Source organism: Myotis myotis, unplaced genomic scaffold (genome assembly GCF_014108235.1).
Source record: "Myotis myotis isolate mMyoMyo1 unplaced genomic scaffold, mMyoMyo1.p scaffold_m19_p_14, whole genome shotgun sequence".
NCBI classification, from domain to species: domain Eukaryota; kingdom Metazoa; phylum Chordata; class Mammalia; order Chiroptera; family Vespertilionidae; genus Myotis; species Myotis myotis.
Window position 1 is genome coordinate 43,952,228 of NW_023416318.1, and position 15,161 is coordinate 43,967,388.

The 15,161-nt window shown below is 50.7% G+C and overlaps 1 protein-coding gene across 1 annotated transcript in view; it reads right to left on the reverse strand.

The window, feature by feature from the left end:
* Positions 1 to 15,161, reverse strand: part of DPYSL5 (dihydropyrimidinase like 5) — a 64,637-nt gene that overhangs the window by 15,857 nt on the left and 33,619 nt on the right. The window contains exons 3-7 of the mRNA XM_036335118.1: positions 4,695 to 4,853; positions 3,477 to 3,656; positions 2,797 to 2,865; positions 900 to 944; positions 345 to 420 (exon numbers count right to left, since the gene is read on the reverse strand). Of these exons, the coding sequence (XP_036191011.1) occupies positions 345 to 420; positions 900 to 944; positions 2,797 to 2,865; positions 3,477 to 3,656; positions 4,695 to 4,853 (529 nt within the window). The remainder of the gene's footprint in view (positions 1 to 344; positions 421 to 899; positions 945 to 2,796; positions 2,866 to 3,476; positions 3,657 to 4,694; positions 4,854 to 15,161) is intronic.

Here is a 15,161-nt window from a genome sequence, read left to right on the forward strand (position 1 = left end):
AGGATTTCATGTTGGTTACCAAGGCAACCACAAACAAAATCCAAGAAGCCAAAAGATGCCAATTAATGAGTCAACTGAAAACTTGAAAATGTTGCCCGACCCAGAGAGGTGACAGATACCTCTGTAGAGCTGTTACGCATACAGATGTGCAGAGGAACTGCGATTCTAACGGACTGAGCGAGGCTAGCGCGGGTGCGTCTGGGGAAGACAGGTGCAGAAGAGGAAGGGCAGGTGCAGGCTGGGCCTCGGGAGCTGGGGCCGTGGAGTGCATGGACCTGGCGGGCCCCCTGTGGCGTCATCAATCCTACCACACGTGCTCTGTCCATCCCAGCTCAAGGACTCACCTTGCATCTTAGCAGCTGCGATAACATCACCGGCCGAGATGCTGGACACGTTGACCAGGTAGATCGGACAGTGAGTCTACACATGGTGGAAGGACAGCATCAACCCCACAAACCTAACAAGCACCAGCATCACCCCCGACATCACCCCGGCCAAATCAAACCCTGGGCCTGGCCCCTCCCCCTGCCTCGCTCAGCCCCACCTTCAGGTGCTGGTCTGATGCTGGGAATGCAGGCTTGACAGCCAGGATGCAAGCTACAGGGGAAATGCATGAAGCAGAGAGGGGCAGGCAGCACCCTGAGCCAGAGCCCAACAGGGGGACACGGGGCAAGATGTCGAGAGCTGAACCTCACATTTTCTACCAACCGACAAAAGGCTACTTATAACTTAAAACAAGGGTCTGTAGGAATAACCATGTCCATTCAGTGTTGGGGCCCTGTGAGCCAGACATGATGCTGGCCCCCAGGACAGAACAGCACTCCACTGTACGGGCTGGTTTCTGAGCCCAGAGTCGAGAATAGACTTGGAACGGGTGCAGGGGGTGTGGGTCTATTTACCCTGTTTGCAATGGTGATGACTCGGTGAGTGGCTTCAGCTTCCAGCTGTTAGAAACAAAGGGTAGGAAGAAAACAAGCTTCACCATCTCTCCCAAGCAAGCCCACCTCCTAGCAAGGGTGCTGGAGTGTCTGACACAGAGCCAGGGGGCAACTGCACCCACAGGCTGGCCTGGGGCAAGCCCTGGGCAGGGGCACGGGGCTCCAACCACCTCTGCTCACCCTGAGAGAATCCTAGGACTCGGTAGGCGCATCCTTGCTGGATGCTACTCAGGGCTTAATGAAAAGGCAATGAAACAAAAGCGAACGAAAGCCTGGAGCTGCCTCTCTCCCTGTTTCCTGGTGTATTCTCTCCACAGCAGCAAAGGAGCGACACGGATCGATTTCACGCTGGAAATTAGCCTAGATCAGGGTTTCTGAATGTCAGTACTATTGACATTTTGGGCTGGAGAAGTCTTTGTGGTGGTGGGGTGTCTGGGGTTGGTAGGATCTTTGGCGGCACCCCTTGCCTCTACCTACTAGATGCTGGTAGCGCCCCACTGTTCCGCTGATATAATAAAAAATATCTCTAGCCTGGCCGGTGTGGCTCAGCAGTTGAGTGTGGACCCAGGAACCAAGAGGTCGCAGGTTCAATTCCCGGTCAGGGCACATGCCCAGGTTGTGGGCTCGATCCCCAGTAAGGGTTCGTGCAGCAGGCAGCTGATCGATGATGTTCCTCTCACATCCATGTTTCTATCTCTCTATCCTTCTCCTTTCCTCTCTCTCTAAAAATCAATAAAAACATTAAAAAAACCAACTTTTTTTTTTTTTTTTAAAGCCTCTAGACATTGCTAAATGTCTGCTGGGGAGAAAAATCGCCCTTGGTGTAGACCCAGGACCCTCCCCTTTAGCCAACAGACGAGGACGATGATAATTTTTGCTATTGCTATGACCGCAGTCAAAGCTTTGCCCTTCCCCTCGCGTAACTCAACCACGTCCACTCTTGTGCTCCCCACTCGCCCCGGTTCTCACAGGCACAGTGCTCACTTGGCTGCATCTGGTGCATCTTTCTTGACGGATTCTTAGGTGTCAAAACAGGAGCTATGTTCAAGGACTCGGACAGACAGGGACAGCCCCCGGGGAGGAGTAAGGTGGGACCCCTCCCCCAAGCTGACCCACGAGGTTCCTGTCTGATGGAAGGACTAGCACGCCCTGCCTCCAGCGCCTCCTCCCTCAAGGCCTCCTCATCGATCCCTCATGGACATCCAACCGCCACTCCGCACTTAAGGCTTTGAAGAAATGGAGAACAGCTTTCCCCTCACAAAGGGTCAGGGATGTCTGAACAGGGTCATAGGGCAAGAAGGCGTCATCTGTCTAATGTGGTCCCTCTGGAGCAGAATTCTTTACCCGGGGGCCCTGGGGGATTTGAATTGACGTCCTGCAAAACTATACACGGGCAAGACCAGAGGGCAGAAGAGCAGGGCTCTGAATTAGCATCTCAGCGACCAGTGAGGTGGCCTCTCCTTTCGGTGGGAAGGGTCCAATGTTTTCCTCACAGACTCAAGGGGATCCCATCCCCAAATGCTGAGTCACGCCGTCTAGCCTGAAATTTCTTCTAACATCTGAAGAAGCACACCTTTTCCGTCTGTCTTTTCTCTCCCCATTCAATTTTGAGTCAAGCAAACCCCTGGTGCTCACATTGTCTCCCTCGGATCCTTGAAATCAGAATCAATTGAAGCCAAGCCGGCCTCAGCCGGTGTGCGAGTGTGTGTGTGTGTGTGTGTGTGTGTGTGTGTGTGTGTGTGAAGCTGCCCCGTGGACTTTCGCCCACGGAGAAAGTGCTACCACACAGCTCACATTTACTGGTGCCTGCGAATCTCGGGGCAGAAGCTGACCAAGGGCACGCAGGAGTCTTCCTCACCTCTTCTGGACGGCTGATCTCAATTCCTTCCGGGCCCGTGATCCCCAAATCTAGCGCCTCCTTAGCACCCTGAAAAGGAGCAAAAGAAAGAACACTGAGAGAATCACGGAGACACCAAACAATACTGGGCCCAAGGGGCAGTAAACGATGCCAGACATGCCACTCTGATAGGCCTGCTCCCCTTCTCACTCCTGTAAATCCATCTTCTGCAGAGCACAGAGTAGGGCTCCCTTCCAGGAGGGCTCTCCGCTGTCTCACTTTGTAATAATTGAAAATATCTTTTCCTCTTAAAAATACTAGAGGGCAAGCCTGGGACACCAGAGACAAGCACTATTGATCTGAGCATCAGAATTTCCCTGCTGGAAATCTCATCAAAATATTTCTTAGCGCTGCTCCAGATTCCTTTGCTACACTGGAATTTTAATATAGTGTGAGAATGAAGACATCATTTAAGACTCAGAAACCCTTCTGGGCGATAAAGAGAGAATTGTTTTTCACAGACGGCAGGAAAGTTTGAATTTTCTGACAAAGATTTGTCATCGGGGGTGTTACCATCTCACACTTTCTTCTACACCTTGTTTCATCTGAACCTTGTGGGACAGAGGTGGGTGGTCAGGAATCCACCTGAGGACTGGCGCCCCGGCCCCCGCCCCCGCCCCCGCCAGGCTCTACCGCCTTGCCTCGGCCACGAGCTCCCCGTTTTCAGCATGGACGCGGGCGATCGCCCCGATGTCTCTGCAAGCGTGCAGCACTTGGTACAGCTCACTGTCCCGGAGCATGTACAAGTCCTTGTAGGTCATGAACATCTGGAACGAGTTGACGCCCTTCTCTCTCACCAGTGTCTCCATTTCTGCTTTCACCTGGAGAGCAATATGCAAAGGCAATGCCACGTGAGGACAGGTGCTCAAGAGGCTGCCTGGCCGGCGCTGGCCCGGCACGGAGGAGCTGAGGCTCGGCCAGTGGAGTCACCACCCGCAACCTTGCAGTGTCTCCCTTCCTCCCACCTCCCAGGCTGCTGTGAGGTCCCACGAGCAAACGGATGAAAACGTGCTTTGAATATTGCCAAGCAGGACACAAATATAGGGACTATCTTGTTACCTCCTAGGCGTGCTTCTCCTACCACATGGGCTGTTCTGTGTTTCTGACTTCAAATCAGCCTTATTGGTAAACACACTAATACCTTTTACTCCTCTGGCCTAGTCCCCTTAACCCAAAAAAGGTGTTAGAAGAAGGCACAGTAATGCTAAAAATCCAGAGACCCTAAGGTAAATCTAATTTAGGTACAAAGCTATGTGAATAAGGAGATTCACCCCAACATTATTTATATTAGGAAAAAATGGAACACGGGTCTGATGAGAGGAAAGTAAGTTGAGTTTTATTTATTTGACAGAATAAATCAATAATCGATGGTCACCTACATCGAGGTCATGAAGATTGGGCAGGCAAACAGAAAATGCTCACGCTTAAGCAGAAGAGTTACCAGGTAAAAAGCGTGTATGAAAAAAAGACTGGAAGGAAAGAAGCGAAACAACAAATAGTGATTGTGCTGGGGTGACCAGATTATGGGCTTTCTTTCTTTTCTAATTTTAAAATCTAGAGTTGGAAATCACATTTGATTATGAGAAAAACGAGTTTAAAATTCTAGATGCAGGGAAGTCCCCGCAGCCTCTGGGATGGCTGCTCTGACCTCGGAGTTGCTAAGCACTGACTCTGGCCGCTATTCCAGGCCAACGCTGGGCGGGGCGACGGGGGAAGCTTTTGGCATTTGGGGGAGTAACGATGGTGGTGGGAGGGGTGTCCCACACCTGCGGGCGAGTTCCACACCCCAGCTGCCCCCCACCAAGTGGCCCCTCTGCCTAAAAGGGCATTTTCACTTCTTTGGGGGAGGCCACTGTTACCTTGGGTGCCCACCAGGTGATCCCCACGTGGAGGGCGTAGTCACAGCAGACCTTGGGGTCGGCCAGCCCCCGGCACTTCTCGTAGGCTTCCACGAGGGAGGTCTCCTTGTCAGGCAGGACGTGGCCCATGACCATGGTGGTCCCTCCAACCAGCGCTGCCTGAGGAAGATGGGAAAAGCAGTCTCGTCACTTCTCTTCCCGCACCCAAGTCTCCGACATGGGGAGGCACGGGGTCCTCGGGTGGGCATCCAGGACAACCACAGACCCTACCTCCCAAGAGGCTGTGAGGCCCCCCGGAGGCAGCAATGTTTAGGGAGCTGTGAGCTGCCTGAAGGCGCAGGGGCCAGCGTGGAAGCATCCTTACTGTGGATCCAGCACACAAAACTTCATTCCCCTCTCTCTGTTTGAGACAGGGCACTTCTTAGGTCCCTGTATAAATTATCAGTGAAAAATGGCCCAGCTCATCATCTCCACAACATACCACTTGAAAGAGAAATCTTAAAAAGCCTCACTTGCAACCACAAAGCATAGTTCCAGGAATAATGACTAAATCTGCATTAAAGTTCTCCCCGTTCCCCATCCCTCCTCCCCCAACACACCTTTTTAAAAAAACAAATTTGGTCAGGCGAGTTCCACAAGTTCTAAAACCAGTACTGACCAAAGTCTGTTCCAGGCTAATGTGCTGTTCTCAAACAAAACTCGATTAAAATGAAAATAGTTGAGACAGGATCTTGTGAGAGATTTTGTGAGGACTCTGACGATGTAAGGCGACTCTCTCTTTTTTTCTGGTGGGTAAAAAGTCTTTCCATGTGGGTCCTTACAGTGATTTGGGGTCAGACCCAAGGTCCGGCCCCCACGCTGCCACCTCCCGGCTGGACAACCTCAGCCAGGCGACCTAGCCTCTCTGAGATGCGGGTTCTTTTCCTACACGCCGGGATAGCTTCCTTCCTGGGTAGCTGTGAAAGTCAACAGAACCCTCACTTATAAAATGGACTTGTGCCCTAGCCGGTTTGGCTCAGTGGATAGAGCGTCGGCCTGCGGACTGAAAGGTCCCAGGTTCGATTCCGGTCAAGGGCATGTACCTTGGTTGCGGGCACATCCCCAGTGGGGAGTGTGCAGGAGGCAGCTGGTCGATGTTTCTCTCTCATCAATGTTTCTAACTCATTATCCTTCTCCCTTCCTCTCTGTAAAAAATCAATAAAATATATTTAAAAAAAATAAAATTGACTTGTAAAGTCTTGTCCTAATGTGTGTGTGTGTAATCATTCAGAATAGCTGTTTGTCTTCTGTAGGGGGAAAAACAGCACAAGGAAATAGTCTTAATGATTCATGCTTCCCTATTCAGTTAAATCCTCGATCACAAATCAGAAATATCGCTGGGGAGTAAGGGCCCCCCAAAAATCAGTTCAGTGGCCAAACAACAATTAGAATGAGGGCTCTTGCAACATTGATTTTCCATGCTGATTCTGCTGGGCGTGTGGTCCCGGGAAACTCAGGGGTCGGGCTTCTTGCACAGCTTAAAGCGGCCGACAGAGGGTGCAGTTCAGCGGCACACACGGAGGAGGAGGACCGGTGATTGGGGGGGCGGCGGAAGCGGAGAGAAGGCAGAGCGGCAGATTGCGGCGCTACTCGCTGGCTTCCCTTTCTGATTTGCGGGATGGGGCCAGGCTGATTCATCCTCGTAGCAGGTGGCTGTACTCCATGCATTTCCCCGCTGAAATGCATTTCTTGCTTTTACACATGGACATGGAGGTGTCAGATCATTGTTTCATTTTCTGTGGTTTCAGATTGCTTTCTTCGCGCCCCCCCCCCCCCTGCACCCCAGTATGATGGTGGCCTTGGGTAGAAAAAGGGGAACCTGGAAACGCGAGTGTGATAAGAATGTTCTTAAAATCTGTGGGCACTGGAGCAAGAGTGGGAAAGGAGGTCCACGTACCAAATCTAAGGTACAGATCTAGCCAACAACCGTCACACAGAATACAGTACATCCTCCTACTCCCACAGCATATTGTCATAATGACCAAGAAGGCCAGGCCTGATTTTAGAATTCTCAGAGACCTTGCATTTCTGAGCTACACGGTAGGGGACGTTGGCCTTGAGCCTTGAACCTCTGTGCTTGCCCCAGCCCACACCCCCTGGCCCATGCATGATTCATCCTGCAGCCCACAGGTCTACCAGTAAGCTCTGCTCACCCCCTGCAAATCAGGCCCTTGGCCCTAGACGTGCACATGCTGGTGGTCTGGCCCCCAGGAGGACAGACTCAGGCTGTGGTCTAGGGGTGGGATAGTGGGCTCTGGGCAGACATGGCCCCTACTGCCTGGTCTAAGGATGACCACTGAAAGGTTCTGGAAGGAGGTGGGAGCATCGGGTGGTGGCCTGACTTTCTGCTTACTGTGGTAACCCAGGGCACCCGTGTGCCTGCCCTGCACCTCACTCTCGGGGGCCCGGAGAGGATCACAGGGGGCTGGAGAGCGTCTACAAGCTGGGAGGGCGCACATAAATATCTGCAATAATGATTCCTGCTGTTACTCAGGCCTCAAAATAAGAGTTTAATGGAATCAGCAAATACTCCCCCAGCTGCAGGTTGGAGCACTTGTTTCCTCTCAGGCAAGAGACACAGAGCTGGCTCTTGAAATATGCACAGTTCCTACCCCCGGGCTGATGCTGACAAGCTCAGTCTCCTCGGGAATGTGATATCACAGATGTGACAGACCCTTTTACTGTCATCCCCCACAGAACAGCCGCGCAGAAGTCAACAGCCGAGCACCACCCAGTCCTGTTCCTCGGGCTTTCAAAAGGATTATGTTTATGAACATATGACGGTTGCATGTTCACAACTGTTTTTATGCAAAAATGGTGTTGGCTAAGCAAGCTGTGGAGCTTCAATGGCAGTCAATAGAAACGATGCTCACGGAGGCCAAGTCATCACATGGGAAAAGGAGGATGTCATAATGAGTGAAAAAGGCAGAATTCAGTGTGTATCCAAGATGCTTAGAACTCTGCTTAAACACACACATACCCACAAAGGGAAAAAAATGGAAGGAAATACACCAAAAGATTAACCATGACCATTTTTAGGTGAGAAGATTCTGAGTAATTAATTTTTTCTAATTTTCTGAATTTTATTTAATAGAATACATTATATATATATACTAGAGGCCCGGTGCACAAAAATTTGTGCACTGGGGAGGGGGGGCAGGGGGGGTCCCTCAGCCCAGCCTGTGCCCTCTCGCAGTCTGGGTCCCCTCGGGAGATAACGCCCTGCTGGCTTAGGCCTGCTCCTGGGTGGCAGAGGGCAGGCCCAATCCCTAGGTGCAGCCCCTGGTTGGGCTCAGAGCAGGGCCGATTGGGGAGTTGGGGCACTGCCCCCTGTCATGCACAGAGCAGGGCGGATTGGGAGGTTGCGATGCCACCCTCAGTCACGCTCAGGGTAGGGCTGATTGGGGGGTTGGGGCACCGCCCCCTGTCACACTCAAGGCAGGGTCGATGGGGAGGTTGCAGCGCCACCCCCTGTCACGCACAGAGCAGGGCCAATCAGGGGGTTGGGGCGCTGCCCCTGTCACGCACAGAGCAGGGCCAATCAGGGGGTTGGGGAGCTCCCCCCTGTCACTCACAGAGTAGGGCCGATAGGGGAGTTGGTGCACCGCCCCCTGTCACACACAGAGCAAGGTGGATCAGGGGGTTGGGGCACCGCCACTCTCACACTCAGGGCAGGGCCGATGGGGAGGTTATGGCTCTACCCCATCACACACAGAGCAGGGCCCGTGGGGTATGGGGGTTGGGGTGCCGCACCCTGTCACACACAGAGCTGCAGGGTGATCAGGGGGTTGGGGAGCTCCCCCCTATCAGGCACAGAGCAGGGCCGATCAGGGGGTTGGGGCGCCTTCCCCTGTCACGAACAGAGCAGGGCCGATAGGGAGGTTGTGGCCCCACCCCCTGTCACACACAGAGCCGCAGGGTGATCAGGGGGTTTGGGCGCTGCCCCCTGTCATGCTGATCCCGGTGCCAGGAGGCCTCTCAGCTCTGCTGATTCCGGTGCTGGGAGGCATATTACCCTTTTACTATATAGAATAGAGGCCTGGTGCATGGGTGGGGGCTGGCTGGTTTGCCCTGAAGGGTGTCCTGGATCAGGGTGGGGATCCCCACTGGGGTGCCTGGCCAGCCTGGATGAGGGGATGATGGCTGTTTGCAGCTGGTCACACACCCTTCCTGGTGGGGGTCCCCACTGGGGTGCCTGGCCAGTCTGGGTGAGGGGCTGAGGGCTGTTTTCAGGCTGGGACTGAAGCTCCCAACTGCTCCTTTTTTTCTTTTTCTTTTTCTTTTTTTATTCTGGGCCAGCTTTAGCTCTGAGGCTTGGCTCCAGCTCTGAGGCCTCAGCTGCTGAAAGTAGGTATCTGGTTTGTTTAGGTTCTATAATCGAAACTCTGTATCACCTCCAGCTCTGAGATCCCGGCTCGCTGAAAGCTGGTTTCTGGGGTTTTGTTTAGCTTCTATATTTGTTACATAGTTGCTTAGAGTTGCAGCTCAGAGGCCGGCAAGGCAGGCGGGGAATGTTGCAGTCCTCCGTCACTGAAGCAAGCAAGCGTCATGTTAGTTTCAAGCTGCCTGGCTGCTGGCTGCCATCTTGGCTGGCAGTTAATTTGCATATCACCCTGATTAGCCAATGGGAAGGGTAGCGGTTGTACGCCAATTACCATGTTTCTCTTTTATTAGATAGGATATATATATATATATATATATATATATATATATAAAATATATTTTATTGATTTTCTACAGAGAGGAAGGGAGAGGGATAGAGAGTTAGAAACATCGATCAGCTGCCTCCTGCACACCTCCCACCGGGGATGTGCCCGCAACCAAGGTACATGCCCCCAACCGGAATCGAACCTGGGACCCTTCAGTCCGCAGGCTGATGCTCTATCCACTGAGCCAAACCGGCTAGGGCTACATTACTTTTATAATACATATTTTAAAATAAGTTTAGAGGAAGCTAAAACTATTTAAAATTTAGTTAACCATACTTATGTGTTTTAAATATTTTCTTTTAAATGAAATGTTTTAACATACAGTAAAAGTATAGAAAATAGTACACTACATACCTATAAACCCACTAGTTAAATACTGGTATAAGAGGTTAACATTTTTGCTGTATTTATCTTACATGCTTTTTTTTTTTATAAAAAAGTGGAATAAAATATTCTCTATATAACTGAAGCCCTCCGTCCTACTCCCATGCCTCTCCCCTGAGGTTGGTAAAAATGTCCCCATTCATGTTTTTATGTTTTAAAATTATATGCTTTTAATTTGTTTTATAAATTTTAAAATATATACAAATAATATCATATTGCCCCTATCCGTTTGCAACTCGCTTTTTAAATTCAACACCATTAAGAATTTATTTATGTAGATTTATTTCGTTCATTTTAATTCATCGCATGAGCACCCCTCCAGGTATGTACTCATTTCCGAGTTCCTGACGTTTGCTGCTCCACACGTGGCTGGAGCATCCTCAAGTTCACGTGAGTGGTCCCTGGATTCAGGGTATGTTGCCAGGAAGTGGAATAGCAGCTTCGTGACAGTGAACCTCTCCGATTACTCCAGACACGGCCATGGAACAGGTAACTAACTCACTAGAGGCTCCTGGAGTCTGGTGGCTGACCAGAAGTGCCCATTCACCAACCCAAGGCGGTACTGTTTATTTATTTATTTTTTAAAATATATTTTATTGATTTTTTACAGAGAGGAAGGGAGAGTGATAGAGAGAAACATCAATCAGCTGCCTCCTGCACATCCCCTACTGGGGATGTGCCCGCAACCAAGGTACATGCCCTTGACCGGAATCGAACCTGGGACCCTTCAGTCCGCAGGCCGACGCTCTATCCACTGAGCCACACTGGTTAGGGCGCTTCCAGGCTGCTTCAGTGCTGACCTCCACCTCATTCTCTGCTGGAGTCTCCCCAACACCTTCCATCAAATACCCATTTTCTTCGAAAAACACAAATAAACAAACACACTGGACCTCCACTGACCCCCAGGCTTTTCTCCAGGGCATCTGAGCGATCAGTCCCCTGGGCCATCCTTTCTGTCTACAGACGGTTCTCCAGCGTTTTCTTGACCCATCGTGTGCAGCCCGTTGAGCTCATCCCGCAGCGGGCTGGTTTTCTCCAGGTTGTACATTTGCGATTCACTGCACCCCTAAACTTCCTTCACCGTCCTCTCGTAGGGTGCGCAGCCTCCGCTACGTCATCGAGGACACAGTCCTGACCTCGCAATGCTCTCACTCTAAGCACCACCGATCCTAAAACTCACACTTCACTCTTTGAACTTTCTACGGAGGAAACAGGCAACATCCAATCCACAATGCACTTTGGGAAAGGGACATCTTCCCACACTACTCTCTCTGTCATTTAAAGGCACATTCTATATTTAAAGGCAAGAATAGAACAGTGAGGAGAACTGCACTTTAAGGCAGGCAGATTTAGGGTTAAATCCCAGCTCTGTCACTTACTTGCTGCAAGACCTTGGGCAAGCTATTTAATCTTCATTTCCTGAGTTGTAAAGTGGGATAATAGCATATCCCTCACGGGGTTACTATGAGAATGAAAGAAGATAATGCATGGAAAGCCCCTCACATAGCAGGAGCCCAAGAAATCGCAGTGATTTATAATACTATGATAACAGAGTTAATAAATAACCATAATTTGTAGGTAGCACTAATGTACCATCTACTATGTGTATCAAATGCTCCAGACCAAGCATGTCAAACTCGTGGCCCGCGGGCCGCATGTGGCCCACAACGAATATTTTTGCGGCCCAGCCAATATAACGGCATGTAAGAAACGCTTTAATAAAAATTTCCTAATTTAATTTTTACAATATCCTGTTATACATAATTATTAATGACGAACTACAACGTTCACTAATGACTGATTACTATAATCGTGTTGCATTCATTCATTTCCCTTATGCGCCTTACGCACAGGCGCATTATTTCTCACCACTAATGCTGGCAGTGAATATTTTAGAAGCGATTGCCACGTCATTAGTCTTGTACTGACTTGTTTGGTGTGCGCACCAGGAAATATTTCGCTTTTGGAGAACAAGAAAAATAGGTTTATTTGCGTTACGCTTATTAATTTGTGCAGCTATTCTGTGTCTGGTAAGTTAATGTTCAAGAAAAAAATATCACTTTTTATTAAAATGTTCTATTATTTTATGTTAACAATGAATCATCTATTTCAGCCCTTTGTGTTCAGCATGTCTCTCTCGAAACAAACCTATGTTTCTATGAAAATGGAAGCTTCTGTTTTTGTGTGGCCCATACACTTAAACCATGTTTATTTGGCCCGTGTGAGCCTTTGAGTTTGACAGGCTTGCTCCAGATGAAGTGGGAAATGTAAGCACCTCGAGGGAGATTAACCCCTGAGGTGCCGGGAGCGCTATCAAAGCTTCCAAATGGCGTCCAGTTCTAAGTCTGCTTTTTTTTTTTTTAAAATATATTTTATTGATTTTTTACAGAGAGGAAGGGAGAGAGATAGAGAGTTAGAAACATCGATGAGAGAGAAACATCGATCAGCTGCCTCCTGCACATCTCCTACTGGGGACATGCCCGCAACCCAGGTACATGCCCTTGACCGGAATTGAACCTGGGACCCCTCAGTCCGCAAGCCGACGCTCTATCCACTGAGCCAAACCGGTTTCGGCCTAAGTCTGCTTTTATTAGTGATGATGATGTTGCTAAATATGTCCACGTAGTAAAGGTTTCCTTAAGTTTTTGAATATGTAACTTCATTTACTTGCGATTCATAATTTTTTTTCCTAAACTGCTGTAAAATCAGCAAAAATGCCTTGGCAATTTTAGCACGGTTCCTAGGATATTGGTTGGCACTCAAAGGGTTAAGAGCCTGGTTAGCAAACAGGACAAGGAAAAGGCTCATTTTTAATGGAAGTAACTTCAAAATAAAATGAGAGTCCAGGCATCACGAGACAATACTCCTCAATGACGATGGCGCTCAAAGGAAGAGCAGAGGCGGGGAGGCCACCTTAGGATGGAGAGCGGAGAGCTGCACGGAGGGGAGGAGGTAGCACCCGGGGCGGGAGATGATGTGGGAGAGCTGGGGGCACGGCCGGGGACCGAGACTAGACCTGCTTGGTTTTGGCCAAGGCAGTTCTGGTTAGGACCGAACTGGGGGAACCTGATGAACTTGGATTCCATCTGGTCGGCAACGATGAGCAGCTTGTGTGTGTGGAGGTGACGGTCATGCGGGAGCTCAGGGAGTGTGGGGGTAGAAGGACCCTGGCCACACCCCACCCCTGCACACGTCTGTAGTCACAGCAGGCTTCTGGGGGAGGGAGACATGATGAAAACCAGACTTTGGGACGTTACTCTGGCTGTGGATGCGAGCTGAGCTGCTGTGCCGGGATGGTGGACCTGAATTTCAGGGGTGGGATGGGGGACATGTGTGAAACCCGTTTCTTGGAAGAAGCAGGGTTTGGTGGCAGAAGAAGAGGCGATGTCAATAATGGGGGAAGTACTACACTGTGTGGCTGAAAAAACAATATTAGGGGAGAAACTATCACATTTAAGAGGGAAGAGAAATTTTTGACATCTTAAGAGAGCCGACTGAGGGACATGCAAGTAGAGATGAACATCTCTATAACCAACATCCATTGAGCACTTATTCTGTGCCTGTTTCATATGCACAAGAGCCCTGTGCAATAGCTGTATTATTATCTCGGTTACGCAGATGAGGACTCCGAGGTCTGGAGGGACACCTCTTCCCATCCCTTCTGGAGGGGGCGAATAGGGAGGAGATGACCAGAGGTGACATGGAGGACAAATGAGGGTGCCCAGTCCCTCGGTCCCAGACTTGTTAGCAAAACAGGAAATCATGCCAATATTTCCTGTTTTGCTAAGGTTTGGGAAAATCAGGAGTGTTGGACTATTGGTCTGAGCTAAGATGAGGTTTGGGAAAGCCGTACGGGAGCGGCACTACAGAATCAAGAAGAAAGGGCTGGAGCGAACATGCCATTGTAACGGGCTATCTCTGTAAGGCCAGCAGCAGGGGCAGAGAATGCAGGCTGGGGTGCTGAGGGAGCGGGAACTATGGAGCCAGAGATGGCCGACACAGGAGTCCAGGCAGAGTCCAGCATAGCCAAGAAATGGGGAGGTGTCCCCGGGCAGGCCCAGAGTTTGGCAGGGCTTAGAGTGACATTGCATTTGTAAGTTAGTCAGAAATGCAGTTCGGTTCTCTGACGGCGTGTGGGGGCAGGATGCTCTGGAGGGAGAAGCCTGACACGGAGCCTGGAGGCCTGGATCAAGTTCTGGCTGTATCGCTGAGGAGTCCTGTGGTCCTGGGCAATGAGCGCTGGCTTGGGAGGATGGGGTGCCATTCCCGGGAGGAGGGTTCCTGAGAGAGGAGTCGCATTCTGGTGGATGTGCTGAGCTTGGGAGATGTGCACAGAGGTGTCTAAGCTGCAGCTATAAATGTGGAGTCATGGGCACCAGATTAGGTAGAGAGGTGGGTCAAAGGAGAAGGCAAATTGGGGTAAGGCACTGAGAACCAGTCACATATAGGAAGATTAAGACGAAGATAAAACCAGGAAGGAAGCTGGGAAGGAACGGCCAAGAGGTAGGAGGAAGGCCAGGCTGGGATGGGTTATGAAAGCCAAGCAAACGCTCCTACCAAGGCAAGAAACCTGGCTCCCAGGAGAGGTGAGCTGTTCTAGGGTTCAGGTGCAGGCCTCCCAGGAAACCCAGGTCCCCCTCCAGACAGGTGCATAATCCTGGGCAGCTTTGGGGTCTCAGGGACATGAGGACATGCACTGAGAAAGCCCTGATTTCAGCCTGCCTGGCTCCTGCCCAAAAGGTAGGCCCTGGGACCTCACCCCCAGGGGGACTTTTTGTTTTGTTAATCCTCACGGAAGACATTTCCCCATTGGTTTTTAGAGCGAGTGGGAGGGAAGGGGAGAGACAGAGAGAGAGAAACATTTATGTGAGAGAGACACGTCGATTGTTTACCTTCCGCACGCCCCCATGAGGGCCAGGAATCGAGCCTGCAACCAAGGTACGTGCCCTTGACCGGAATCAAACCCGGGACCCTTCAGTCCATGGGCCGACGTGCTAGCCAATGAGCCAAACCGGCCCGGGCCAGGGTGACTTTTCTCCCTAGTATATCGCTGGTCACGCGGTTTGGACCCCTGACCTTCCCTCCCTAGAGATAACATCTGGGCCTCAGTTGTATTTCAGCTCCAGGCCCCCAAAAGCAACAAAACCAGCCACTGCTGACCTCAGGACCAGCTGCATGGGATCATGACCCCTGCCCTGGTGCCGGCCCATCAACCAGTGGAGACCACAGCCCTGAAAGGACACACCTGGAAAACTGCTGAATATTCTATTGAGATCTTCCCCTGGGACCTCCCCTGAGTCTCCGCCCTTAAACCCTAGGACTGAGGACCCAGAGT